The 26986-nt window shown below is 38.2% G+C and overlaps 2 protein-coding genes across 2 annotated transcripts in view; one reads left to right on the top strand and one right to left on the bottom strand.

The window, feature by feature from the left end:
• Window positions 1-26986, bottom strand: part of LOC134754305 (proton-coupled amino acid transporter-like protein CG1139) — a 522474-nt gene that overhangs the window by 134541 nt on the left and 360947 nt on the right. The gene's annotated exons all lie outside the window — the stretch shown is intronic.
• LOC134753709 (otoferlin-like) overlaps window positions 1-26986 on the top strand; it is a 95738-nt gene that overhangs the window by 14890 nt on the left and 53862 nt on the right. Inside the window, exons 4-7 of the mRNA XM_063689648.1 lie at window positions 9058-9374; window positions 9785-10051; window positions 10898-11084; window positions 13151-13213. Coding sequence (XP_063545718.1) covers window positions 9058-9374; window positions 9785-10051; window positions 10898-11084; window positions 13151-13213 — 834 coding nt within the window. The remainder of the gene's footprint in view (window positions 1-9057; window positions 9375-9784; window positions 10052-10897; window positions 11085-13150; window positions 13214-26986) is intronic.

The raw sequence follows: 26986 nt of genomic DNA, 5'->3' as shown, positions 1-26986 counted from the left end.
AGTACTGAGTATATAAAAAGTATTACAAAAAAACGCGACACCGATACCTTTCATTCTCCACGAAATATTTAAGTTCAATTATGCACACTCTTACAAATCTTCAACCGCAGTAAGTGCACTGATTTTAATATAAAATGTCTCATATGAAAAGAAATCACCCAATTTATTTTAATAAATAAAAAATAAACAAATAAAACCTGAATAAAGTTTTTTCCTGGTGCTGATTTACAAAAAAATATAAAAAATAGAAATTATTTTTATTTAAAGTGACAACATTCGTAAACAAAAAAACCTAAATGTCCTCTTCGGGTTCACCGATAGATGTAGAACTGAAAATAAAAGTCGTTTTGAGGTACTCGTACCATTCCAATACTACAAAATCACCGATCATGTAACTTGTATCTCAAAACTTCGACTTGCCATAACTTCTTCATTTTTATTAACATTTCGTGGCCTCTTCGAAATTTGGAGTACTTGAAATATTAGAAAATATTTTTCATTCTTAAGGTGGTTCGACTAGGTTACCCAAAGCTTAAACCCCGCTAGATGGCGTCACTTTCGCAAATTTTCAGGTTTTATTTTTTTGTGGAATAGTGTCGGTATCTGTATACTTAAAAGTATGTTTAGCGCACTCTTTACATAAATATTGAACTATTATAATAAACATTGAATACTTCATTAGTGCAAAAAACACTTTTAAAGTCGACAGAGTGTTTCTGTCATGCTATTTCCTACTATTACTCACACATGCAAACAGTGTTTCCGCGATGCTTGTAGTAGACAATTTCATGCAGTGTAAGTATGCTGCAATGGCGTTGCGGTATGTTCGTGGAAATACGTGCAAGAGGATTCGGGTTCGAGACTGGTACGTCAGGGGTACTTTTTTTTGTCCTTTTTGTGTTATCTTATGTTTCTTATACCTTTTATTCTTCGAATTCTTGTCCGATTCCGATATAACCGAAATATATTTCAGTGATATCGGAAACGGCTCTAACGATTTCGATGAAATTTGCTGTAAGGGGTTCGATCTAGCTAGGTCTTATCTCTGGGAAAACGAGCATTTTTGAGTTTTTACTTATGTTTTCTTTTTCTCCCAGATATTCAGTATTATTAATAAATTAGTTTATAACGTTTTATAAAAATATGTGACGTTTTGAACTAAAAGGTACCACATTGTCGGTTGTCGATTAGGTTGATTTCATTTTGAAGCTTTATGGAAATATGACAACAATAAGTAGGTACCCGTTTGGTTGAAAACGCCACATATATTGAAAACCTGACTTTCACAAATCTCACCTTTTTGGGTTCTTCCAACTCAGAAAGGATGGAGAATACTGACGATTCTTAGTAGCACTAGCCCAAGGAAGTCCAGGTTTGTAAGTGTCAGGTATCAGTTTTTTTTTAAAGCGCTAAATATAGTTCTACAAGTGGACGTAGTTACGCGAAAACGTTCCAACCCACAGCGACCCCATTTTGAGATAAACGCAATTTTGTGTTTTAGCGGTACACTTTTTCCCTGTAATTATTTCAGGCAAATACTATTGGTTTTACTGTGGAATGCCAAACTGGTTATTGAATGATATGCATATTTTTTGTAAATACATAATACAAGGGGCATATAAATAGGTAAAACGAGTTTGAAACGTTTTTGCTAAATTTAATTTTGTATGAACCTTGTTAAATAGCAATTATGCATAAACGTTCCAAAACGAATTTAAGTGTATTATTTTATAAATATATATCTAAAATAAATTTAATATGTAAAATAATAAATAACAATGAGGAACATACAAAAACAAAAAAAAATTGAAAATGTATTACAAAAAAAATAGGATGTGATCTTTTGAGCTTAGAACCTATGCCAAAAATTAGCTGATATGGTTCCAAAAGATATCAAAAACTTATATTAAACATTCAATCATCATCGTATTCTATGATCTCGAAGTCCGGAACTCCACCAAACCCATCAACATCAGAATCAATGGACTATTTACAATAAAGGTGTTATTGTAAATAGTCCATTGATTCTTTTGACTAAATACATAAACTTAAATATACCATAGTTATTTATTTTGGTAAAAAATATTTTTTTTTTCGAACATATTTAATAGCAAAAATGGATCAAGTATATGTGGATCGTTTATAGCAAAAAATTAGAAAATAATATATTATAATAAAACGTTCCAATTTATTTAGAACAGTCTTCGCAGCTAAAAAAAACAGTATGGATTAATCTAAAAGGTTTCAAATTACATGGAACATTTTTGCAGGAATAAAAAATGTATAAAGATTTTGCAAAAACGTTCCAACCCACATGGATCATTTAAGAAACAATTAAATGTGCGTTTTATGAATTTAGTATAATGTTCCAGGACAAGTGGAACATTATAACGATATGTTATTCTATTAAGAGTTTTTAACAATATGTTTCAGTATGCATGTAATGTTTTTACTTTATTTTGAGTACACGTCCTTGGCATAATGGTGGGTTGGAACATTTGGGTCAAACTTTATTGATGAAACTAACCTACAAATACTAGCATCTTTGTGTGCACATGATGTAATATGTCAAAAATAGTACCCTGGTTATGGTAACTCATTTTCGAGTGACTTGTGGGTTGGAACGTTTTCGCGTAACTACGTCCAAGTAAAGCAATCCCTTACTGCCCAGCCTCTATAGCATTTTTCAAACTGGAAGGGTACGATGATATATTTCATCTCCATACAATTTATAACCTAATAATGCCAAATGTTGCAAAATTATATTGAATTGAGATCTATCATCGTACCCTTGCAGTTTGAAATAGTTATTTACGATACAAGTGCGGAAAAGAGAAAATTCGAAAAGAGTGGCGACAGAGAGTGTTTTAAATCGACACGAGTTGCGAATTACCTATTCGCACGTGTATCGTACAACGTTTTACAGTACATATGTATGGCCCTTTAAACTTTCGACATATGCATGAAAAGTGCTCTTTACGCACTAGGGCGAGAAAGATGCACCATATGTACTGTAAAATACTTTTTAGTACATATGGTGCTACATATACGTTACCGCCCTAGTGCGGTAATTAGTACAATACGTGCATATGTCGAAAATGTAAAGGGCCATAATTATGTACCTACTGTAAAACGTTGTACAATACACGTGCGAAAAGGTAATTCGCAACTCGTGTCGATTAAAACACTTCCTTCGGTCGTGTTTCAATTTATCGCCACTCGTTGCCAATTTCCTACTTTTCGCACTTGTATCGTAATGTACTAATAATAAAGTAGTAATTGTAAAATAAAATTAAAACTTTTTATATTTTTTTTTTTATTCAAGTAGGTACAGTGAGTAACAACATTGCACGGCCTTCTAATTATAACTATTATAGAAAACGGGATATTTATCATGTTTATTTATATTATTTATTTCTCGATATTTTGGCCGGTCTTGCAAGACCAGTCGTTGTGGAGATCCCTGGGGAGGCCTATGTCCAGCAGTGGATGTCTTGTTGGTGTAGATGGATTCACACAACAAATGAAATAACATTTTTTCATATTTGTTATCCGTAGTTGTCCCTGTACCTGAAAGAAAAATAATATCATGATAGCACAAATTCTCTAATGTTATAGAAAGAAAGATGATGCAACAATATGGATTCTAATAAAGTTATCATTTACTTACCCATAATATATTCCATAATTTTCATCTCCAGGAAATGTTTTATTTTACTTTATTGCAGTGAGGATGTCCTGATTTTTTCTGGCTAATGAAGGAAAACATTTTATTTCCAAGAATGCCTCTTCATTTTGCACAATACCTAAAAAAACCTAGAGTTAGTGACACATTGACTATTCGGCAACCAAAACAGTAATAATTACATTATATAGGTATTGTTCACTGCTTATATCTACCATTACGGAAGAAGTGAGAATTATTTTCTAAAAAGATCGGCACGAGAAAATTACAATGTACAATGAAGGAATGAAACTGTACCTACCTTACGAAACTTCACCATCATGAATTCCGCTTCAATTGAGTCTGAATTTTTCTGGATTTTCGCGGACCAGAACACTGATGATTTTTGTAACTTGATTTAGACGTTGCTATCATTTTCAATTTATACAAACAAATTGATGTCACAATAAACATGACCCTATGTGTCAGTGTCAACACTGTCAAATAAAAATGCACTAAACATGACGGCACTGCAAATCCTGCCAGGTCGGCCAGGCAACGTCGCCAACGTCATAGAGTGGCAACGCCGCACGCAACGTATTTGTACACGACATTTGTGACACACACATACGTAAAATTGATGAAAAAATTACGTTGATTTATGTATGATTTCTGTATGAAACAAAGTTTTTCTATTAATTTAGCGCAAACGAATATTCAAAAGTAGATAAATGAGCAAATATTTGTGTAGTAATAGTGTGTAGTGCCTTAATTAAAGCAGATTGAATTTTGTATGAAAATCGAACCACCTTAAAAGTGAAAAAAAGTACAAAAAATATTTTTGGTTTAACTTTAACCTGCCGATGCCACTTTTTTGAGAATTCATTTATTCCTGAGTCATCACAATTGAAAAACTAACAAGGGACTCAAAAAATGATGTAAAATGTTCATATTTGGATTATTGGTATAAATCGTCCTTGACGTTGAAAATCCTGTCTTTTCACACCCGTTTACAAAAAGTATGTCATAATAATAATTTTGTTAATTTTGGTAAATAAAGGATATTGTAATTTGAAATTATTTTATTATTTATATATAAGGTGCTAACAAATTAGCTACAGAAATTTTACGAGATGGTACTTTACACTAGAACAATTAACTTTGAATAAAAAATAAGAAAATTTCTCATAATTTTTATTTTATTTACCGAAGAAAATAAATGAACTATAATTATATCTAAAAAATAATCATCATGTATTTAACTGCTTGTTTGTCTTAAATGTTATTGTCAACGTGTCATTTGATTTATAAACGTGAAGTGGCCAGTTAAGTTTTATATTTAAAAGAGGTTTTAGAATCTGTTCAATGAGGTCTCATTTAATTATCTCATTAACAGAGTTTTTTTACAAAGCATATTTGTTTTCCAATTTTCTCAAAATAACATCATAAAACCTATAATGTTTCATATTTACATATACTTCAGGAGCCGAGTACTATCAACTGTAAAGATATCGGTAGCTAACTTGTTAGCACCTTTATAAGGCAAACAAAGAAGTACAAAGCCGTAAGCAGGTATTAAATTAATGCCCAAATTATATTGTGTATATTAATAAATGTGAAATATATGTTATTAATGACATAAAAATATACAAATATAAGCATTAGGTAATAAATCATAAGCCTGCAATAATTAAAAGGTTCATATCTACCGACTGGAATTGGTTTCATGCTGGTATCAGATGGGTTAATTTAGGGGTCCCGATGGTCACCTTTGAGAGCGTCTGCCAAGCACTTCCGGCAGGAAACATATTGGCAGATTTCGCTTGTCTGTATCTACCAGTAAATTTCTAACTGATGCCATAACTATTATTTCAGTATCAGATGGGTTAAATGACCCCCCCTTTTTCGCACCGGAAGTGGCTATCTTTTTTGTACTTTCGGCAAGTTCCGCCGTGGCAGACTATCAAATTCGGACTTAGCATCATTTTTATGGCAAACCATTGTGCATCTTATCGCGGTATCAAGTTGGTTCGAAATATTACTGCCGGCTCTTCTACCAAAGGTACCTCACCTATGGTATGGGAGTAAATGTGCACAATTTTTAAAGAATTGAAATACTTTAACCTTGAGTGTTGTTTTGCGTGAAAGCTGTTCGAGCGTGCTGCGCTGTAATTAACGGGGAATTAGATTACTCGTACCTACAACTTTCAGCGCTTGCTATACCTACTAATTTACGCTACACAGATTTATTAAAAAACCGGCCAAGTGCGAGCCTTACTCGCCCACCGAGGGTTTCGTACTTTTTAGTATTTGTTGTTATAGCGGCAACAGAAATACATCATCTGTGAAAATTTCAACTGACTAGCTATCACGGTTCATGAGATACAGACTGGTGACAGACAGACAGATAGACAGACAGCGGAGTCTTAGTAATAGGGTCCCGTTTCTACCCTTTGGGTACGGAACCCTAAAAAGTAAGTACTTAGTTGGTTAGGTACCTTTAACGCTACTTTATACGCTATTTTATACTTAAAAAAAAAAATAGAATTATAAATACAATTAATAACAATTATTGACAAGGTGTAGGTACACTTGGTAAAACACATAAAGACATTCAAACCGAAAGCCATATTTAACCCTAAAGTTGGCAAGGATATGTGTACGTTTTTTTTTTTGTTTTTTTAATTCCTTATCAATCAAAATACATATAAAAAATAGAAAAAAAATATATTTCATTTATATATTTGTATTTATGGCATGAATCCTATTAGATACATTGCCGAGTGTTCTAGATTATAATTAAAAATATGTGCGTATCTTTAAGGATACTTTGCCTGCTGGTGAGATGTTGTAATATAAATATATTTATGATGATGATGGTATCTTTTTATCCCTCATCAGAGGCATTATAGGGCTCTCAGAAGGGATTTTCATTATTTGCGATCCAGCGCGGCCTCCTCCAGCTCCGCCCAGCCGAGGCCAACTGGTAAAGCCTCCTTTTCCACTGTGCGCCTCCAGGTGGTACGTACGTGGTGGACCTTGCCTATTTTTCTGGGAATATTCTAACCCTTGCTTGGATAGGTGGTTGTTTGGCCTTCGTAAAACATATCCTATCCAGCGACATTTCGGCAGAAGTATCTCCTTAGCTAAAGTGTTTTGTCCGGTCAAATGATGACTGTAGAAGTCCATACGCGTTTTAACTGCGCATGTGCGGCGCGGGCTTTATTGGTGCGAGCTTTAACATCCGCTTCTGCACCTCCCAGGGGGTCCATAACACTTCCCAGATGTGTGAAGTTTGTTACTTGCTTAACCAGCTCCCCGTTTACTAGGATTGGCGTTGCATTCGGGGCGTGTCGCATAGCTCTTGTTTTAGCACAGTTGATACGCAATCAGCGCAATCCTTCTCTCGCTGCAGCATCGGCCAGGTGGTCTTGTGTCGTGGCGAGTAAGCACAGGTCATCAGCGAAATATGTCTTCAAGGGTTCATAATTCTTTTAGATCTTGTGATTGGCTGCAAACCACTAAAAAAAACTAGCCCCGGCTTGGCACGGGTTACACAAAACCTTTACAAATTATACACTACAACCTTTCTCAAGAATTACTCTACTGATAGGTGAAAACCGATTCAAAATCCGTTGCGGAGTTTTAAAGATCTACGCATACGTAGGGACAAACAGCGGAAAGCGACTTTGTTTAATACTATGTAGTGATAAATAGATTTTTGTTCATCAAAAATGTTTATTTATACTACTATTCTATTGGCCATGTGGACTTAAATGCATAGATTAAAGATAACTAGTAATATACGAAACTCTGCAATGTATCTATAAATGCACACGACGAAATTGAAGTAAATATATGGTAAGCTGACAATGTGCATTCAAAAATACATCAAGAAAGACGTTAATGTTTTACTTTGAAGAGTAATGTATTTCTATCGAATAACACTAAAAGTAGATAGATCAATTATTAGAGTATAAAATAAAACCGTTTGCTACCTGCCAAATTAATAAAATAAGGAGTTATAATATATAATCACCTTGAACCTCGAAGCCGCACGCGCTCGGTCCACCATCTTGCTAGCTACTGTGAAATAGTGTTGCCAGAAAACTAAAATGCGTATTTTGACCGTAAGGTTATAAGTTTATCTACCACTTAATAACAAAAAAAGAATTTAAAATATTTGCTACTACCCGCCAGATTTTTTCAAAAGAAATGTGCATTATTAGATACTATGTCGAGTTTAGGGTTAATAAGGATGTCTTTATTAGTAATAAATAAGCCAAGGACGTATTTAATAATGATGTCTATATTTAGTTTATTTGAAATATCATGTATCATTTGAAAGTAACACCAGTAACGGAGAAGATAAGAAGTAGTAGGTTAGCGTGGTATGGGCATGTGATGAGGAGGGATGAATGCCATATAGGCAAAAGAATGTTAGGGATGAATGTTGATGGACGGAGAGCGTATGGTAGACCCAAAAAGCGATGGATGGATTGTGTGAAAGAGGATATGAGAAAGAAAGGAGTGAGTGCTGAGGTGACGAAAGATAGAGAAGAATGGAAGAGAAAAACATGTTGTACCGACCCCACATAACGTGGGATAAGGGTAGGAAGAAGGATTGTGGAAGTTATGATCACCAATTCGCCACTATAACGAAATATAAATGCGATGCGACAGCTTCTGCCGGTGGGGGGTGGGGGGGGGGGGGAGGACCTTGCCAAACCTTTCATACAATACCTGAAACAGAACTCGCGGGTATACACACACACACACACACACATCCCGGTCATTTTATAGCCGTGCGTAGGGATACAGAGCCAACACGTGGAGGCCCTTTGAAGAAGTTTAATACACCTGCTAGAACCCATTCACGGGTACAAATAGATAACTGTAAATTGGTCCTAAAGTCCCAACAGGCGTAGGGCCTATTGTAAATATAGTGGAGAAGCGTGCCGGTTATGTTGTTAAATTTTGGCTAGTCAAAAGATTGGGCTCCAAATTAGTTTACAATAGATTATTTATTTTTGAGTTTTCAATAATTTAAACAATACAAATCTCTTATCCAACAGCTTGCGTTTTTCTCTCTGTCTTAACTTAATCTCCTGTCAATGTCATTATTGTCCAAAACCGCGGCAAACCATGTGTCACTTGTCAGATATTTTAAAAATAAAACTAAAAGATCGTTTGAGATATCCTGAACATTATGTATGAACTCAATGTGCAATAAACAAATTGTTAGGGTTCCCATCTGTCCCCACTTTATTAATTTAAACTTATAATTTTATACATACAAACAGATAAAAAAGATTTTGTATTCAGCTAAACAGTATGATAATCATACATGTTTGCAAACATTAAGATAATTTCATATTTATGAACACTCGTAGGTGTTCGTGGATATGGAGGTATTGTATTCGGCGCCTGTGGAGCCGATGGCGGGGCTCAGTGATGACGCCGTCAGCCGCACCAGCGACGTCGGCTTCATGCACGCGGTCGCGCACAGCTCCGCGCACGATTCGCTAACCGGCTCCGCAAACAGCTCTGCCAATTCCGACCTAGACGAGGAAAACGCCTTGGGGCATATCCAGCGTCACATAGACATGTTGGAACGCTCTTTACAGAAGAAGGAAACCATTCTCGATATAGACTCGGGCGACGAGTCTCGAGCCCGTAAGTTGAAGACTGTGGGCAAACGTATACTCAGGTGAGTCCATCCATATACATACATAGCTAATATCGTAACAAAAATATTGTTTACCTAATTAAAGAGTCGGCCGACCATGTATGAAAAACTAAAACGTGATAGCTTGTCTTCCAGCCGGGCTAGCACATGATTGGCGCGAAAGTATCACGCCGCGACATAGACTACCCGTCCCTCTTTAATTCATACAGTTAGTAAAGGACTGGTAGTCTATCTCGCGGCGAGATACTGTCGCGCCAATCATGTGCTCGGCCTACGGAAAAACCATAAAAACCAATTCATTTTTAATTTTCCAAGTCCATGTCCACCACAACTTTTCTAATAGTAGGTACCAACTATCTAAGTATAGTACCCATTTCGGTTTAACAATTCCATTTGTATTCTGTACGCACTTATGTCTAGGTCTTTTACAGGCGGGGGTTCTCCATGGGTTCAGAGAAGGTAGTGAGTATAGCGGAGTGCGATCGTAAAAGACCGTCGACGTTCAAGAGCGTGCGCAGCCTGATGCGGCTGGGCGCGCGCGGCCGGGCGCGCGGCGCCGGCGCCGGCGCCGATGAGGAGCGCGGCCTGCTTGAGCCCGCGCCCGAGCCCGAGCGCCCGTCCAGCCAGACCTCCGTGTCCTCCGACGAGCTCCTGGGCGACACGCGCTCGCCCACCGACACCCCAAAACTCAAGAAAATGTATATACCTGCACTATTTTTTAATAAGTTACGAGGAGTGACCTCTACCTCACTATTCTAAGATGATATGTAACTGGATAGTTTATTTTAATTTTATTATCATTTATTTAACTGTTATTTTTCTAGACCTTAGAAGTTTTTTTTAAATAAGAACAAAATAATTTAATCGGGGAACTTTATACAGGCTGCAAACGACTTTACAGAAAATCACCCAAAAATATGTATTTATCTATATCGTCGCCTACCACCCATAGTACAAGCTTTGCTTAGTTTGGGGCTTGGTTGTTCTGTAAGATGTCCCCTAATATTTATTTAAATAAATAAATAAATATCAGGGGACATCTTACACAGATCAACCTAGCCCCAAACTAAGCAAAGCTATGGCTGCTAGGCGACGATATACATACAATAGATAAACATTAAACACATACTTATATACATAGAAAACACCCATAACTCAGAAACAAATATTTGTGTTCATCACACAAATAAATGCCCTTACCGAGATTCGAATCCAGGATCATCGGCTTCAAAGACAGGGTCACTCACCCACCAGGCCAGAGCGGTCGTCAATTTATTTACTCACGGGAGTTTTTATAGTTAAAATATTGAAGTCTCTACCTTAATGTCCTTTGTCTTGATTGGGTGGTTACAATAAATAAGTAATGACCATTGATGAGGAGTTTTGCTACTGATTACTACGCCTTCTTGTCGTAGCCGTAGCACATTAATCCATTCTCGCGCACGAAACATGCGTGCTTACTTATATTTATTGATACCTATTTTACAAAATGTACGAGCGAATGAAGTTGAAATGAGATGAAATTTCGTTTGGCTTGAATGTAGTCGCAGCGCTCTGGACACGCCGGGAGCCTCGGCGCTGAAGGCCGCCGACTTCCAGGTGTGCGTGACGGTGATCGAGGCGCGGCAGCTGGCCGGCCTCAACATGGACCCGGTCGTGTGCGTGCAGGTCGGCGACAGCCGCAAGTACACCAGCGTCAAGGAGAGCACCAACTGCCCTTATTACAACGAGGTGAGGTTGCCTAAAATTCAGGATTAACGTAACACATTAGCACCGCACCGCTACTGCAAAGGTTACATTACCTACTTTTGTACCCTTGGTAAAATAATGCAACATGTGACTATATGTCAAAATGGTTTTATTACGGAAATAGCCTTAATAATTTACCTTCTACACTATACTGCAAGAATTTTATTATTAACTTTTTTAGTTTCTGAGATATTTTACTTGAAAAACGACGTAAGTAGTCAGTGGACGTAAAATAATGTCATAGCTCGTCGCTGTGCGTGGTGTGCGCCGTCGTAAAATTCGTTGCGTCAGTGTTACCGGAGCAAGTGTCGCGCATTAGATCAAAGTTGGCATAATATTGATGCGAAAAATTAAAGATTAAATGGCGAGTACTTTTAAATGTTATAAGATAGTCTTGTGCAAGACAATTGTATGTGCGCATACAGCTGTTTGGGTATTATTTTTTTCAGTAAAATTGCCAGTCGCATGATCATGATCTGATTTTTGGCATATTAATAAAAATGCTTTAAAGATCATGTTAAGTATATTACCTTGATATTGTGATAAAACGTGATAACATGACTCATAGGGTGCTTCATAAAATAAATACACATGTGCACATACGTTTCGTAATCGTACGTTGAATAACGACGGATCAGCACATGCGTTAGCTGATGCTTGGTAAAACAATGCCATATATGCACATTCGATTGTCGTATGTGCACATCCGACGTGCGATTTAAAAAAATAATACATTAAATAAAAAGGAATATAACGCAACCAATTAGTTGCATTTACACAAGTACACATACCTACAAAATTTTAAGGAATTTCATTTAATTGCCGTAAGTTATCCTCAAAGTTCACTCGCGCAATCTTGAAACCTCTCTCCTGGAAAGTAGAGATTTTGCAGATGTGGCTTTGTTTTACCAAGGGTACGCTTCATTGCCTTCATAATGTTCCCGAGAGGAAAGGGGGCTTCAAAAACACCTATAATAATATGTCCTAGGCGCAGGGAAGGTATACCTGTCTGTCTTATGTATTATTTTGCAAGTCAGAATACGTTAACGACGAGACCCTATAAAATTATGAAAACATAAAGCAATTAGTAGGTAAGCTTAGAACGTTCACTCCCGTATATTAATAAAAACCCATTTATAATGAGTTTTAAGCGAGCTTTGCAAAACAATATTTTTAGTAAGATTTAAGCTTAATAAGTGTTAAGTTTTAAGCAAGTTATAAATAGTAAGTTCTACCATACTTCCCATATAACTTGATATTAATAAGTAAAAACAATGATGTGAAAATGTAAGAAGAGACTCGAAATATTACATATCCGAACCTGGGGCGAATGGGGTAATGGGGTAAAAAAGACAACGTCCTTACATGATGACGTCGTTCTGTTACGAACCCACAGTCAGTGTTGTTCATGCCTATGTTCTGGCTCCTATTTCCACGTTCCTAAAAATAGATTGGCATCGATAATGTCAAATAACCAAACCTATTTCAGCACTGCGGAAACGGAATTGCGCACCCTTTGTGAAAAGCCCTTTTGTGAAACCCATTTAGTTACCTTGTATGAAAACAGTTCGCACGCAGGAATAACCCGAGGCTCGTTTAAAATTCACTCTCAACTCTGCGTAATTTATGATATGTACTCGCTCTGACATAATGCTTAATCCTGAGTAAATATTTGCCCAGGTGGATTTATTTATGATTCCTGCCGCCACGAATGCCTGTCGTGTACTCATACGTATGTCAATATTTAAACCTGTGAGTAATTTCTTTGTTTTAAGTATATGCTACGAAATTGTGTATGTATATGCTATAAAACCTGATCTATCTGAACGGGATAAACTTAGTTACTCACTTGGCGTGTACATAGTAAACTCCAGGCAAGTTCGTTCGTTTGCATGCTTGTTTAATTGTTTCTTCTAATTTTAACGTATGTTGTGCAGTTCTCATAACAATAACAATTGTAATTGAAACAGACAACGAATACCTACCTACTGTACCGAGTCATATCTAGGTTTAATTTATCCAACACTAACATTTTACTTTTATTTCAGTATTTCGTGTTTGATTTCCACATGCCTCCAATAATGCTGTTCGACAAGATCATTACTCTGTCGGTAAGTTTTATTGAATTTAATTTACAATTTTTTAATAATATACATATTAGGGAATATTCGGTATCCTGTTTTGATTAGGAAAAAGTAGAAGAAAAATTTTTTGACGCCAAAATAAAAAATGTTCTATGGGCAGGTCGCCCAAGTCGGCCAACCCGCCATACAGTCAATAATAGTTATTTACAGTACATATGGTGCTACTTTCTCGCATTAGTGCGTAAAAGAGCACTTTTCGTGCATATGTCGAAAGTTTAAACGGCCATATGTACTGTAAAACGTTGTACAGTACACGTGCGAATAGGTAATTCGCAACTCGTGTCGATTTAAAACACTCCCTGCGGTCGTGTTTTAATTTATCGCCACTCGTTTCGAATTTCCTCTTTTCCGACCTTGTATCGTAAATAACTATTTTAGTCATCTCTCAGTACTCATCGATTACTTTTTTTTTGTTAAAACTTACTTTCTAATAGCATTGCATCATATGTTCCGGTTATGGTAACACCCTTGTCCTTGTAGTCGATCATGAGAATTCCTTTTGAATCCAAAAAAATCGTAGCAATCATCTTTCCGGACGATTCTGATATCCTGAAATTCTTCGGAGGTGGTGCACCCTTCTTAGGCCACTGCATAGACTCTTGTTTCGACTCAGGTTCAAAATTATGAACCCAAGTCTCATCTCCAGTCATAATTCGTTCCAATATGTGGGTAGGATTGTCACCAGATTCAAAAAACGATATCCGACGATGTGACTTCAATCGGCCATCCAGGGCCAGGGTCGTCTTCAATTATGTACGTTAAAATTAAAATCGACAAGTCCACATCCCGAAAACATGCAAAAAACCCACACATTCTAGCGTTTATCTAGCTAGTTTGCTGCCGCTAAAATTAATATTTTGATGGTGCTGTGAAACTGTATGGGAGAATGATAGACCCTTATCAACTGCGTTTTGTCGCCCAATTATGTTCCAGTTCACAAAAGAAACAAAAAGCACAGTTGAAAAATATAAATCCGAAATACAAGCGGAAACAATCCAATTATACACGGATACAATCTAATCTACGAGTACCTCGTCGATCTTCGTACCAAATATGTCGCAGAAGAAGGTGTCAGCTTTTTGGTGCAGCTGATTTGGAAGTACTTTTTTTTTTAATTTATTGAATAAGGAAACAAATTACAGTTTGTTAGATTATTACAAGACCCATCGTAGGCAAAACCTTATGGAGGTTTGTGTGCCGATGGGGAGTTCGAGAATAATATAAAGAAAAACAATATTATATCCTATATCTTATCATAAGTATGATTCTTAGTATACATAGCTTGTGTCGTTAGTTTTTAATAAGTGCATTTTAACGACTTTTTTTATATGTTTACCATTTAAGTATTTAGCACAAACAACTTCTGGCAGATCATTCAATATTTTAGGTAATATATATGTGTACAGCCTAGTGCCATATATGTTGTTATATTTGGGTATACAATATTTGTTTTGGTTCTGTAGACTTCTTAGTTTTGTACATCTTTTGTCTTCTTTTAGTTAAGTAACATGGTGATATTCTTCTGTTAGTATGGCTAGTTTACACATATTTTGAACTGGGAGTATATTACAGTATTTGAAAAGTTGGGAATAGTCTGTTTCATACTTATTTTTTTTTGATATGCTTAGGTACAAGTGTCTTCAATAATCTTATTTGTAAGTTATATATAGGTATTTTTTCTATATAGGTTTTATAGGTTTTACCATAAGTACTCAGAGCGTAACCGATCACAGAGTCAGCAAGGTCTAAGTACAACATACGTAGGGTTTTGTACGGTAACTTATATCTTAATGTTGACATTTTACTTAGGATGGCTCTCAACTTATCGCATACATAATTAATGTGCGGTCCCCAGTTGAATCTGTGGTCGATTATTAACCCAAGGTACATGTGCTCTGTGACCACTTCAATTTTTTCACAGTTACACGTTGTGATATTATGCTGGTGCAGGCAGCTATGTTGGTGTGCAAATACAGTAATATTATGAGTAGTTTTATTGTGAGCTGAACGAATATGCATTATCTTGGTCTTTTGGGCGTTAATTACTAAACCGACATCGTGCGCCCATTTGCAGAGGGTGTTGAACTTACTAGCATTTAGGACCATGCCATTACGTGTGCACCAGTGATGGACGCAAGATATGTAATTCTGTAAGTTGGCCACATCTTCAAGGCTCTTAAATATATTATAGAGTTTTAACTTAATTCGTCGGCGTATTGTTGAAAGCGACATTCAAGGTCTAGGGTTAAGTCATTTATAAATACCAAGAAAAATAGAGGCCCTACATGCGACCCCTGCGGTACTCCAGAAAGAAGAGTTCTTACCGTGGATTTGAAGCCTCTTAGAGTAACCAATTGCGATCGATTTTGCAAATACGAGACACACTATCTCAGTAGCGAACCGTGTATCCCGGCATGCCTGGGTGCGTAGCCAACTTGTAATCGTTAACGCTCCATAGCGAACGAAACGCAACTGTCACTGTCGCGCTAGTCGGGAAGAGTGATGGAGAGAGATGACTACGATACGCTACGAAGCGTTAACGATTGGCACGTTGGCTACGCACTCTGAGCTCGCCAACGAGTATGTCATGATTAATAAGATTAAACGTCTTGCTTAAATCGGTGTAAATCGCATGTACCTCCCGTTTGTTGTCAAGAGCTGTGACTATGTCATTCACGTACTCTATCAGATTGGTAGTCGCAGAGCGGTTGGGCAGAAAACCGTGTTGTTTTGGAGACAGCAATGACAATGCACCAGCAGCCTACAAAAGACTCGAGTACTTTAACACAAGCAGATAATATTGATGCAGGCCTATAGTTTGCAACATCTGATAAATCACCCTTCTGATGGATAGGAATTATGTGTGCAAGTTTCCAGAGTTCCGGAAATATTCCTACAGCTAAGGACATATTATAAATTATAGTTATGGTAAAGTTAAATGTTTCAAGACAACTTGAGAAATAATTCTGTTCGGACCCGCTCTCATGTCACAATCTAATGATTTCAGCAAACGCTCGACTTCTTCTTCGGATTTAGTCAGAGACGTATTAGTACACCCAGATTAAGTCTCACCTCGAAATCCTTCCAAAGATATGAAATTTGGTATGTATGTTAATTAAAGGTCTCTTTTTCATGTCCACACTATTTGACATTTGGGGACCTCGAGGAATCGCAGCCATCTTGGAAAATGTGTACCATCCTGGAGAAATTTGCGTTTTACTCTAAATATACGTTCTGTATGAAAATATAGTGTAAGGCAACATTAAAGCTTATTAAATTCTACACCAAAAAGTCCTAGATAACTTTGCGGAAAAAATACATCTTGTTATAGAAAATAATAGCTGAATCCAGATTTAGCGCTTATACCCTTTCAGGGGATATTCTCTTAATATGAAACTTGGAGGAATATGAATTCCACTTTTGTCTATACATTTGTACACGTTCTACTCCAATATCAACATTTTACTCGACTGCGACTTAAACAGAAAGTAGGGTTATGGGTTTAAATACTGAAAATCAGTACACCCTGTAGCTCAGGATACTATACGGATTTTTTAAAACGACATATTGGTAGTTTCCTCTTGCCCTTCACAACCTGTTTACATCTGTTTTATTAAAGAAAAATCAATATAGCTGCCTTGAGAGGGCGCCGAATAGTAAATCATATTTTTACTTCTAGCGCCTAAACTATTGAGTGGATTTCAATAAAATAGACATCAGTAGATCCATAATTGGTACACGAGTGCTATGCAATACAAATTTACTAAAATAAATGGAGGCAAAATGTGTAAAACTTAAAAATGTGACTATAAAAACAGATTTTAGGTCTTAAATGGGGTTTCCGCTCCATGACGTTCAAACAACACCTCTCCAACACAGCTCGCAAACTCCAGAGTCGCAACAACATCGTGCAAAAACGAAGTGGCACCTCTTGGGGAGCAAGTGCCGAAGTGTTGCGAACATCAGCGCTCTCTTTGGTGTTTTCAACAGCAGAATACTGTGCCGCGGCGTGGCTAGGTAGTGCTCATGCCTCCAGAGTAGATGTCGAGCTGAACAAAGCCATGCGAGTCGTATCCGGGACGCTCCAATCTACGCCTTGCCACTGGCTCCCCGTGCTGTCACGGATTGCCCCGCCAGAACTCAGGAGGAAGGACGCCTTGCTTCGGGAAGTGTCCAAGATCCAAAAGACCCCTAACCTACCATGTTATGCAGAGTTTTAAGAGCCAAACAAGCAACGGCTCAAATCCAGGAATCCCTCATGTAACATCGCCAAAAACCTAGCCGATGCTCAATTTAATCTCAAACGCGAGTGGGCAAAATCGTGTGACTTGTTAATGGCGGGCAAACTAGGCTCTGATATCACGCCTGGCTCCAGAATAATGGGATCGGACCTTCCTAGACGAGATTGGTGCAAACTTAAGAGACTGCGTACTGGTCATGGTCGATGCGCCTACTACAAACACCGATGTGGGTGGGTGGATTCCCCGGCCTGTGGCTGCGGTGCGGAAGCACAAACCATCCAGCACATCATTCATGACTGTCCTATAACGCGTTATGTTACCGGCCCTCCCGAAGACCTGATCACCCTGAGCGACGAAGCCATAAAGTGGCTGACTGGTCTATGTGTAGATCTTTAATAACTTACAACACTTACACTGTTTCTATTTCACAATTATCACCATATGCCATACGATTAAATAAATAAAATGGCGTTTAAACAATAGTGACAGTAATGAAATTTGACACCTACAATTTCGGGGATCCCTGTTTGCGTGTCATAAAATTGGAGCTTCGGGGACCACGTGGATCAAACGCCATCTTGAAAAGTATGTCTTTTTTTGTTTTTCTTTTTTTCTCGGAATATCTGGGTTTAATGTGAATACTGTGTATAGCGAAACGAAAGCTTATTAAATTCCACACTAAAAAGTAATACAACACCATGTCCCAAAAACGAAGCCTTTTTCTAGAAATAGGGCTTACAAGTTACAAGGGAAGCTTTTACAAGTTTCCACACATTTTTTTTCATGGTTGGGTAGATAATGTTTTTGTGTTCCAAAAGTTGGTAAAAAAATTATCCAAGTATTTTTTTCTGACCCGTCTTAAAATAAAATTTTAGTAGGAGATGATTAAGTATAACCTTTTGACTTCTGAGCCATATTTCTAGAAGAAAGCTCCGTTTTAGGAACATAGTGTTTTATACCTTTTTTGTGTAGAACTTAATAAGCTTTTGTTTCGCTATACACAGTATTCACATTTAACCCAGATATTTCGAGAAAAACAGAAAAACCAAAAAAGACATACTTTTCAAGATGGCGTTTGATCCCCGTGGTCCCCGAAGCTCCAATTTTATTACACGCAAACAGGGATCCCTGAAATTGTAGGTGTCAAAGTTCATTACTATCACTATTGTTTAAACCTCATTTAAGACCTAAAATCTGTTTTTATAATCACATTTTTAAGTTTTACACATTTTTCCTCCATTTATTTTAGTATATTTTGCAGCATAACGCTTTAGGAGAAACCTTTTTTCTTTACAAGTGAATTCTTTGATTTGCTTTGACAACTGCCAAAAGAATGAAAAAAAGATGAAGGTGTGAAAACTGTCAATGTGAGAAGGAATTAGATGTGATGGTGAAAAAGTAATTGATCTTTTCACAAAATAAAAGTAATTCTGCCATTTCTGCCCAACTATAACAAGTACCGGGTTTATCCAGGATCACGGAAGTTTTTTTAACGTGAATAGCCGACCCTTTAGAAATAAGGAGAACCGCTTTTTGTCGCGGGTAAGTCCGTTCCATACTCTATTTTATTATTTTATTGGTTTTCATTTCATCACTTTATTATAGCGTGGCCCTTCTCTTCGTCCGCAGTTTTTCATTTTATTTGGAGAACATATTGCTCCTACTTTTTCTGGACACGGATCACGGCGCACGCCATACCAGTGTCCGGCATAGATCCCTGGTTGCGGCTCCGAAATCCGCCTGACCGGAACCGGTATAGGCCTGGGCCTGTTTCTCCAAGCAGCTCACTCTCTTCTCTCAAGGGAAGTGACCAACCTATTTCCTACCTACCAATTTTAGGCAATCTACTCAACGTCTTCCTTTTTATATCTTTTATACTTTAAACCACTGTTAAATATTTATTACTTGCAGCCTTCACTCCTGGCCGATCCCCACTGGTACCAGTAGGCTTTAGCCATTTTTTATTTAATAAGATTGATTTCCGTGGCATTTTTATAAAATTGATTTCCGTGGCATTTTATTTAATAAGGTTGATTTCCGTGGCTTGTAAATATCAATATATATATCTTGTGGCATTTATATTTTTTATTTATTCCCAAAATTGCTACAAATTTGGCGCCCGAACTAAAAAAATAACTGTTTTTTATTATTAAATAAACTTTCGATATTAATTTTTTTTTTGTTAAAGAAAGGGGAGGGAGTCCGGTCAAACGGCCTTACTGTAACGCTTAGTTTCGTGCCCAAGAACAGTAGTGTTATAATGTCAAATCAAGGTGAAGGATCCATTGGCGACACTCCACACCGATCGCTAAATCCGTTTGCTGACCCGAATCCACGTGTGCTAACCATGGATAGCGGTGACGCGCACTCAAGTCAATTCGCGGAACCACCACCGCAGTCTGGACCATCTCCGTGTCCGATGTATACGAGTCACCAATGGAAACCAGAGTCGCTGACTAAATGGTGTCTTACCTTTTCGGGTGAGAGCTGTGTTCGCGATTTTTTCGGTCGGGTTGAAGAGGAGGGCATTGCGCGCGGCGTTAAACCATCCTACGTTGTACAGAGGTTTCACGAGCTACTTTCCGGCAGCGCTCTGAAATATTTTCGCGCTATTCGCCATCCGAGGCTTTCGTATGTTGAGCTAAAGTCAGCCTTTATGCGCACCTTCGATATTGTTGATTTTGATTTTAAAACAGAACGTCAACTGCGAGAACTGAAACAGTCCGATACTCAGACCGTTATCGATTTCGTCATACAGGTCCGTGACCTTAATGCTAAATTACGTGCCCCAGTCGGTGAAGACGACTTATTTACTATCGTCAAATACGGATTACACAAGCGATATCACCCATGTCTTGCCACAAATATTATAAGAGACATGGACGCTTTGCTGGAGGTAGCTAAAAATTTTGAATCATTCCAACCACAGCTGGTTCCGGCTACTACAGTGGCTCCGATTAACGCCCTAAGTCCAGCATGCCTTAAGTGTGACATGTTGGGACACGACTATAGGGGGTGTCCAAACGTTCGAGGGGTGGTGTGCTTTCAGTGCAAGCGGGCAGGTGCTGTGACCCGGAATTGTTCCAACTGTAACCCTCCCACGCCACAAAAAAACTAGATGTTGGCGGCGCCACGCTCAATCCTTCGGTGTCGCCGATAGTCATAAACAACTCTCTTGATAATAGATTATTTGTCGAAGTTTCTGTTTCTGGTATTCCTGTTAAAGCTCTTTTAGACTCTGGTGCTATGAGGTCTCTCATCGACCTCTCACTTCTTAGGGGTTTGGGTTTAAATTATTACACGGGTACAATGCCAGTAGTGGTATCCGCGGACAATTCACCGATCGAGATTCTTGGTGGAGTAGAACTTACCATTTTTTTTCATGGAATGTCTATTACCCACCCATGTCTCGTAGGTAGGAAGTTACCTACACAATTTATCCTCGGAATGGAGTTTTGGGATGTGTGCGGATTGACATCGGTCATCAAACAGTTTTTCGAAGGTGAGAATAGCGGTAAGCTTTTTGTGCCGTCTACTCACGTTCCTGTCAGCGGACGCATCGAGGCTAGTGATACTCGATATTTACATCCGAGAAGAGTCCTTTCTGCCGATCAAGAACTCAAACTCCAGTCCGTTATAAACACCCTGGAAGACATCTCTTCTGACAAGATAGGTCTGGGATGTACATCTTGGTTATCCCATAAAATCGAGACAACTGGACCGCCTATTCGTCAGCGTTATTACCCACTGTCTCCTGTCAAATTGAAGGTCCTCAATGAAGAGATTGATAAGATGCTTGCGATGGGGGTCATACTCCCTTCTCGGTCACCGTGGGCAAGCCCAGTTGTAATGGTGACAAAAAGCGACGGAAGTGTGAGATTCTGCGTAGATAGTAGGAAATTAAACAGTGTTACTATCCGCGATTCCTACCCGCTTCCGCGAATCCAAGACATCCTAGATAACTTACGTGGTGCCAGATACCTCACATCGCTTGACCTTAGGAGCGCCTTCTGGCAGATTCCGCTCGCCGACAAGGACAGCTGTGAACGTACAGCATTCATTGTTCCTCAACGCGGGTTATTTGAATTTGTCCGTATGCCTTTTGGGCTCACGAATGCTGCGTCAGAAATGCAACGGCTAACTGATATGATAGTCAACTATGAATTTTCAGCTGAATCAGACGACTTTGTATTTGGTTACGTGGACGATTTAATTTTAGTATCTCGCGATTTTGATAGTCATCTAAACCTAATCATCAAAGTCCGCGATCGCTTAAGAGAGGCCGGTCTATCTATCAATCTAAAGAAATGTGAATTCTGCAAATCGGAACTCAGATATTTGGGGTACATTGTCAATGAACGCGGGCTCCAGACCGATCCAAAAAAGTTAGAGGCGATTAGTAATTTCCCGACGCCTACGACGACAAAATCTCTACGGGCATTTATTGGTATGTGCTCATACTACAGACGTTTTGTGGATAATTTCTCATCTATCATCGCGCCTTTAACGTCTCTTATCGGAAAAAAGAAAGGCAAAGATCCCATCAGTTGGACCAGTGAGTCTGAATCTGCGTTTAAGCGATTAAAAACGGTCCTTATTGATTCTCCGGTTATGGCATGTCCAGACTTTACAAAGCCTTTCGTGTTGCAATGTGATGCCAGTTCGGTTGGTCTTGGTTCGGTTCTAGCCCAAAATATTAATGGAGAGGAGCATCCAATTGCCTATTACTCACGGTTGTTTTCAAAAGCGGAACGCAATTACTCAACGACAGAACGGGAGCTGCTCTCGGTTTTGGAATCTATTAAACACTTTCGCGGCTATCTCGATGGAATAAAGTTCAAGATAATTACAGACCACATTGCCCTAAAATGGCTCATTACCCTAGACAATCCAAGTGGCCGACTAGCTCGTTGGGCTACTCTAATATCCCAATACGATTTTGAGATCGAGCACCGAAAAGGCGCATTAAACGTTGTCCCAGACGTTCTTTCTCGTCCCCAGATTGGTTTGATTTCCTTCAGACGGGGTGACAGCATAACGACTGACCCCTGGTTCGAGAGGGTGTTTACAGGTACAACAAGATCGCCACAAATATTTCCGGCGTATGCAATACGGGATGGGGTTCTAATGCGTAAGATGGCGGTTAATAATCCTTTGGAGACTAACTCCTGGCGGACGGTTTTGCCTAAAGATAAAATAAGAGAGGCTATCGCTGAGATTCACAACGGGTTCCCGAATGTTCACCCTGGGGTCATGAAAACTTATTTGAAATTGAGAAGTTTATACTATTGGCCAAACATGTATCGCGATGTAACCGAATACCTTGGGGAGTGCCAAGTCTGTAAAGCATACAAGATTTCTAACACACAACCGCGTGGGCACCAGCTTTATCCAAGACCTGTATACGCTCCACTAGATTTAATTTCCATAGATTTGGTGGGTCCTCTTCCGATAGCCTATTACGGATATAGATATATTTTAACCATAGTTGACGTTTTTACAAAATTTGTATGGTTGGTACCTTTGAAGAAGGCTGATACGAGATCTATCACAGTTGCTTTGGAGTCGGAAGTGATATTGCGCTATGGAACGCCATTCAACGTTCTTTGTGATAACGCGACTGTTTTCCGTAGCATAGCATTCGTAGATTTTTTAAGGTCCTACGATATTCCCGGTCCGTGTTACACGCCTTATTACACGCCTCAGGCCAACGTCGCTGAACGTTACAATCAAACCGTAATCACGACTCTTAGTATTCTGACAGGTAATGATAATCGCACTTGGGCAAGGAATTTGCCAAAAGTAGCATTATATTTAAATTCATGCGTAAACCTCGCAACTTCATATACCCCTAATTTTTTAATGTATGGACGTGAGGTGGAGACTACGCGACAACGTGCCCATTCTCAGACTCCAGGCCCAGAGTTGGTCCGTAGTCGGAGTGATCGCGCCTTGTGTCTTGTAGCACTCCAAGACATCTATGCGAAAGTTGCTGATTCCTTGTTTTTTGCTTTTCAACGGAACGCAAACACCTATAATGAGAAAAGGAAGGCTGTTATGTTTCAGCCAGGTGAAATAGTATGGCGGAAGAATTTTCAACGTTGCCCTGTCGGAGAAGGACCTGGCGGGAAGTTCGCTCCGCGGTTTGTCTCGTGTCGCATAGTCAGGCGTATTTCGCCGCAAGTTTATGAACTGGCTGACGTAAGCTCACCACACGTTGGTTTTTATCACGTCAAAGACATCTTAAAGTAGCTTTCGGGAAAGTTGCGATAATTTAGTTTTTTTTGTTGCTTACATAATTCGTTTCGCGAGTGTCATAAGGTACCGTTTATTTGCGCCTGGTTGCATTTTCATAACAATCATTTGTTGTTAGCGTTTAAAGTTTTTTTATTGGTTACGAAGAAAGGACACCTTGGTTAAGGATCAATTGTTTGCGGGTTCATTTCCCATATTTGTAACATGACTATGAAGTAATACTAGGAACTTCAGTCTGACCTTTTTAGTTGTTGGTGCTCCTTTTTTTTGGTATTTGTGTTGAGATACCTTTCATAACAACCACCTTTTTTTTTGTGTATGTTAGAGGATGTCTGCAGCATAACGCTTTAGGAGAAACCTTTTTTCTTTACAAGTGAATTCTTTGATTTGCTTTGACAACTGCCAAAAGAATGAAAAAAAGATGAAGGTGTGAAAACTGTCAATGTGAGAAGGAATTAGATGTGATGGTGAAAAAGTAATTGATCTTTTCACAAAATAAAAGTAATTCTGCCATTTCTGCCCAACTATAACAAGTACCGGGTTTATCCAGGATCACGGAAGTTTTTTTAACGTGAATAGCCGACCCTTTAGAAATAAGGAGAACCGCTTTTTGTCGCGGGTAAGTCCGTTCCATACTCTATTTTATTATTTTATTGGTTTTCATTTCATCACTTTATTATAGCGTGGCCCTTCTCTTCGTCCGCAGTTTTTCATTTTATTTGGAGAACATATTGCTCCTACTTTTTCTGGACACGGATCACGGCGCACGCCATACCAGTGTCCGGCATAGATCCCTGGTTGCGGCTCCGAAATCCGCCTGACCGGAACCGGTATAGGCCTGGGCCTGTTTCTCCAAGCAGCTCACTCTCTTCTCTCAAGGGAAGTGACCAACCTATTTCCTACCTACCAATTTTAGGCAATCTACTCAACGTCTTCCTTTTTATATCTTTTATACTTTAAACCACTGTTAAATATTTATTACTTGCAGCCTTCACTCCTGGCCGATCCCCACTGGTACCAGTAGGCTTTAGCCATTTTTTATTTAATAAGATTGATTTCCGTGGCATTTTTATAAAATTGATTTCCGTGGCATTTTATTTAATAAGGTTGATTTCCGTGGCTTGTAAATATCAATATATATATCTTGTGGCATTTATATTTTTTATTTATTCCCAAAATTGCTACAATTTGTATTGCATAGCACTCGTGTATGGATCTACTGATGTATATTTTATTAAAATCCACTCAATAGTTCAGGCGCTAAAAGTAAAAATATGATTTACTATTCGGCGTCCTCTCAAGGCAGCTGTATTGATTTTTCTTTAATAAAACAAGTGTAAACAGGTTGTGAAGGGCAAGAGGAATCTATCAATATGTCGTTTTAAAAAATCCGTCCAGTATCCTGAGCTACAGGGTGTACCTACTGATTTTCAGTATTTAAACCCATAACCCTACTTTCTGTTTAAATCGCAGTCGAGTAAAATGTTGATATTTGAGTAGAACGTGCACAAATGTATAGACAAAAGTGGAATTCATATTCCTCCAAGTTTCATATTAAGAGAATATCCCCTGAAAGGGTATAAGCGCTAAATCTGGATTCAGCTATTATTTTCTATAACAAGATGTATTTTTTCCGCAAAGTTACGAGTATCTAGGACTTTTTTGTGTAGAATTTAATAAGCTTTAATGTTGCCTTACACCATATTTTCATAGAGAACGTATATTTAGAGTAAAACACAAATTTCTCCAGGATGGTACACATTTTCCAAGATGGCTGCGATTCCTCGAGGTCCCCAAATGTCAAATAGTGTGGACATGAGAAAGAGACCTTTAATTAACATACATACCAAATTTCATAACTTTGGAAGGATTTCGAGGTGAGACTTAATCCGATTGTACTATGTGTATATTAAATTATTAAATATGACATGAAACATTGTAAAAATATTTTTTTTATTGCTCTCACCTATTTCTGGATTAATTAATGGTGCTGATGATGGATAAAGGGTCTTGGACTTCGAACCAGCAACCAAGTAATATGTATACCTATAGTTTTTGGTTTTCAACATCCCCAGATACCTAAAGACAAATAACACACTACATTGGGCGCCCGATAATGTAAATGGATTCTTGTATGCGGATGGGAAACTATTATATAAGGCAACACAAACTGATGAAGTGGCATGTTGGCGTGTCAGGTCACATGCAAGCTGCGAGGCACCAGGCGCGAGTGGCCGGTGCACGGTGTGCTCGTGCTGTGTATTGTGTATAGTGATGTGCCGTGACCGGGAATAGGTATTTCCGAGGTGAGTATTTTCCCAGTCCCGTTTCCGGTAATATTCCCAAGAATAGGTAATTTACGGAAACATTCAAATTTAGTATGTACATGTAAACACATGTTGATTTATATTAAACCATTATGTATGGACATGGACTAATGCATCATACAAAGTGCAAAAAACCAATATAGGTTTACTTTTTAAGTAAATTCCCAATACTACTGGGAATATTCTTAATATTACTCGGTATTTTCCCAATCTTACTCGGAAGTATTCCCCTATTGAATTATTTCAGAATTTAAATATAAATAAAACAAAAATGTGAAAATAAAATATTTTTAACAAAAATCAACAATAATCAATCGTGTTTTTAATATGAGTACAGTACAATTAGCCTCATGCATGAACTTTATATTTGAACGAAATATTTTTTATTCGGATGTTTGTTACCGTTACATCGTCAGGTCAGTCAGGTGACAAACAAAACTCACTAATTACTGAAAAGTAATTAAACAAAAATCTACCTTATTCGGATAATAATACGGTTAACTACCTATATGGCTATGAACTTGTGGTGGTACTCAGTGAGTTTTGCTTGAAACCCGACGATATCATGTTACAAATGCATTTCCGTTATTAAATTATCATTTAATTGCTTGATTGTTTTTATTTTTATTTTATTATTATGCTTTTAATTATACAATTTAAAATTAAATAAATAACTACCTAAACATAGAGTATAAAAATTAAACTAATCTAAAACACAAAACCCAATCATAAAAAAATGCCCCGTCCAACAGGTCGGCCTGCGGCATGGACCCCATTACGCCAGCGGCGTTACCTCTCTGTACCGCTAGGGCGATACGCTGAGAGAGGTACGCACCGGCCCTACGGTCCCCTGTGGAATCGACCAGCCGTGCCGACAAAGCTCTCATAAATGTCTTCATGTCGGATGACCAAGGACC

The sequence above is a fragment of the Cydia strobilella genome, chromosome Z, assembly GCF_947568885.1.
Source record: "Cydia strobilella chromosome Z, ilCydStro3.1, whole genome shotgun sequence".
Classification (NCBI taxonomy): domain Eukaryota; kingdom Metazoa; phylum Arthropoda; class Insecta; order Lepidoptera; family Tortricidae; genus Cydia; species Cydia strobilella.
This window is presented reverse-complemented; position numbering and strand designations above follow the sequence as displayed.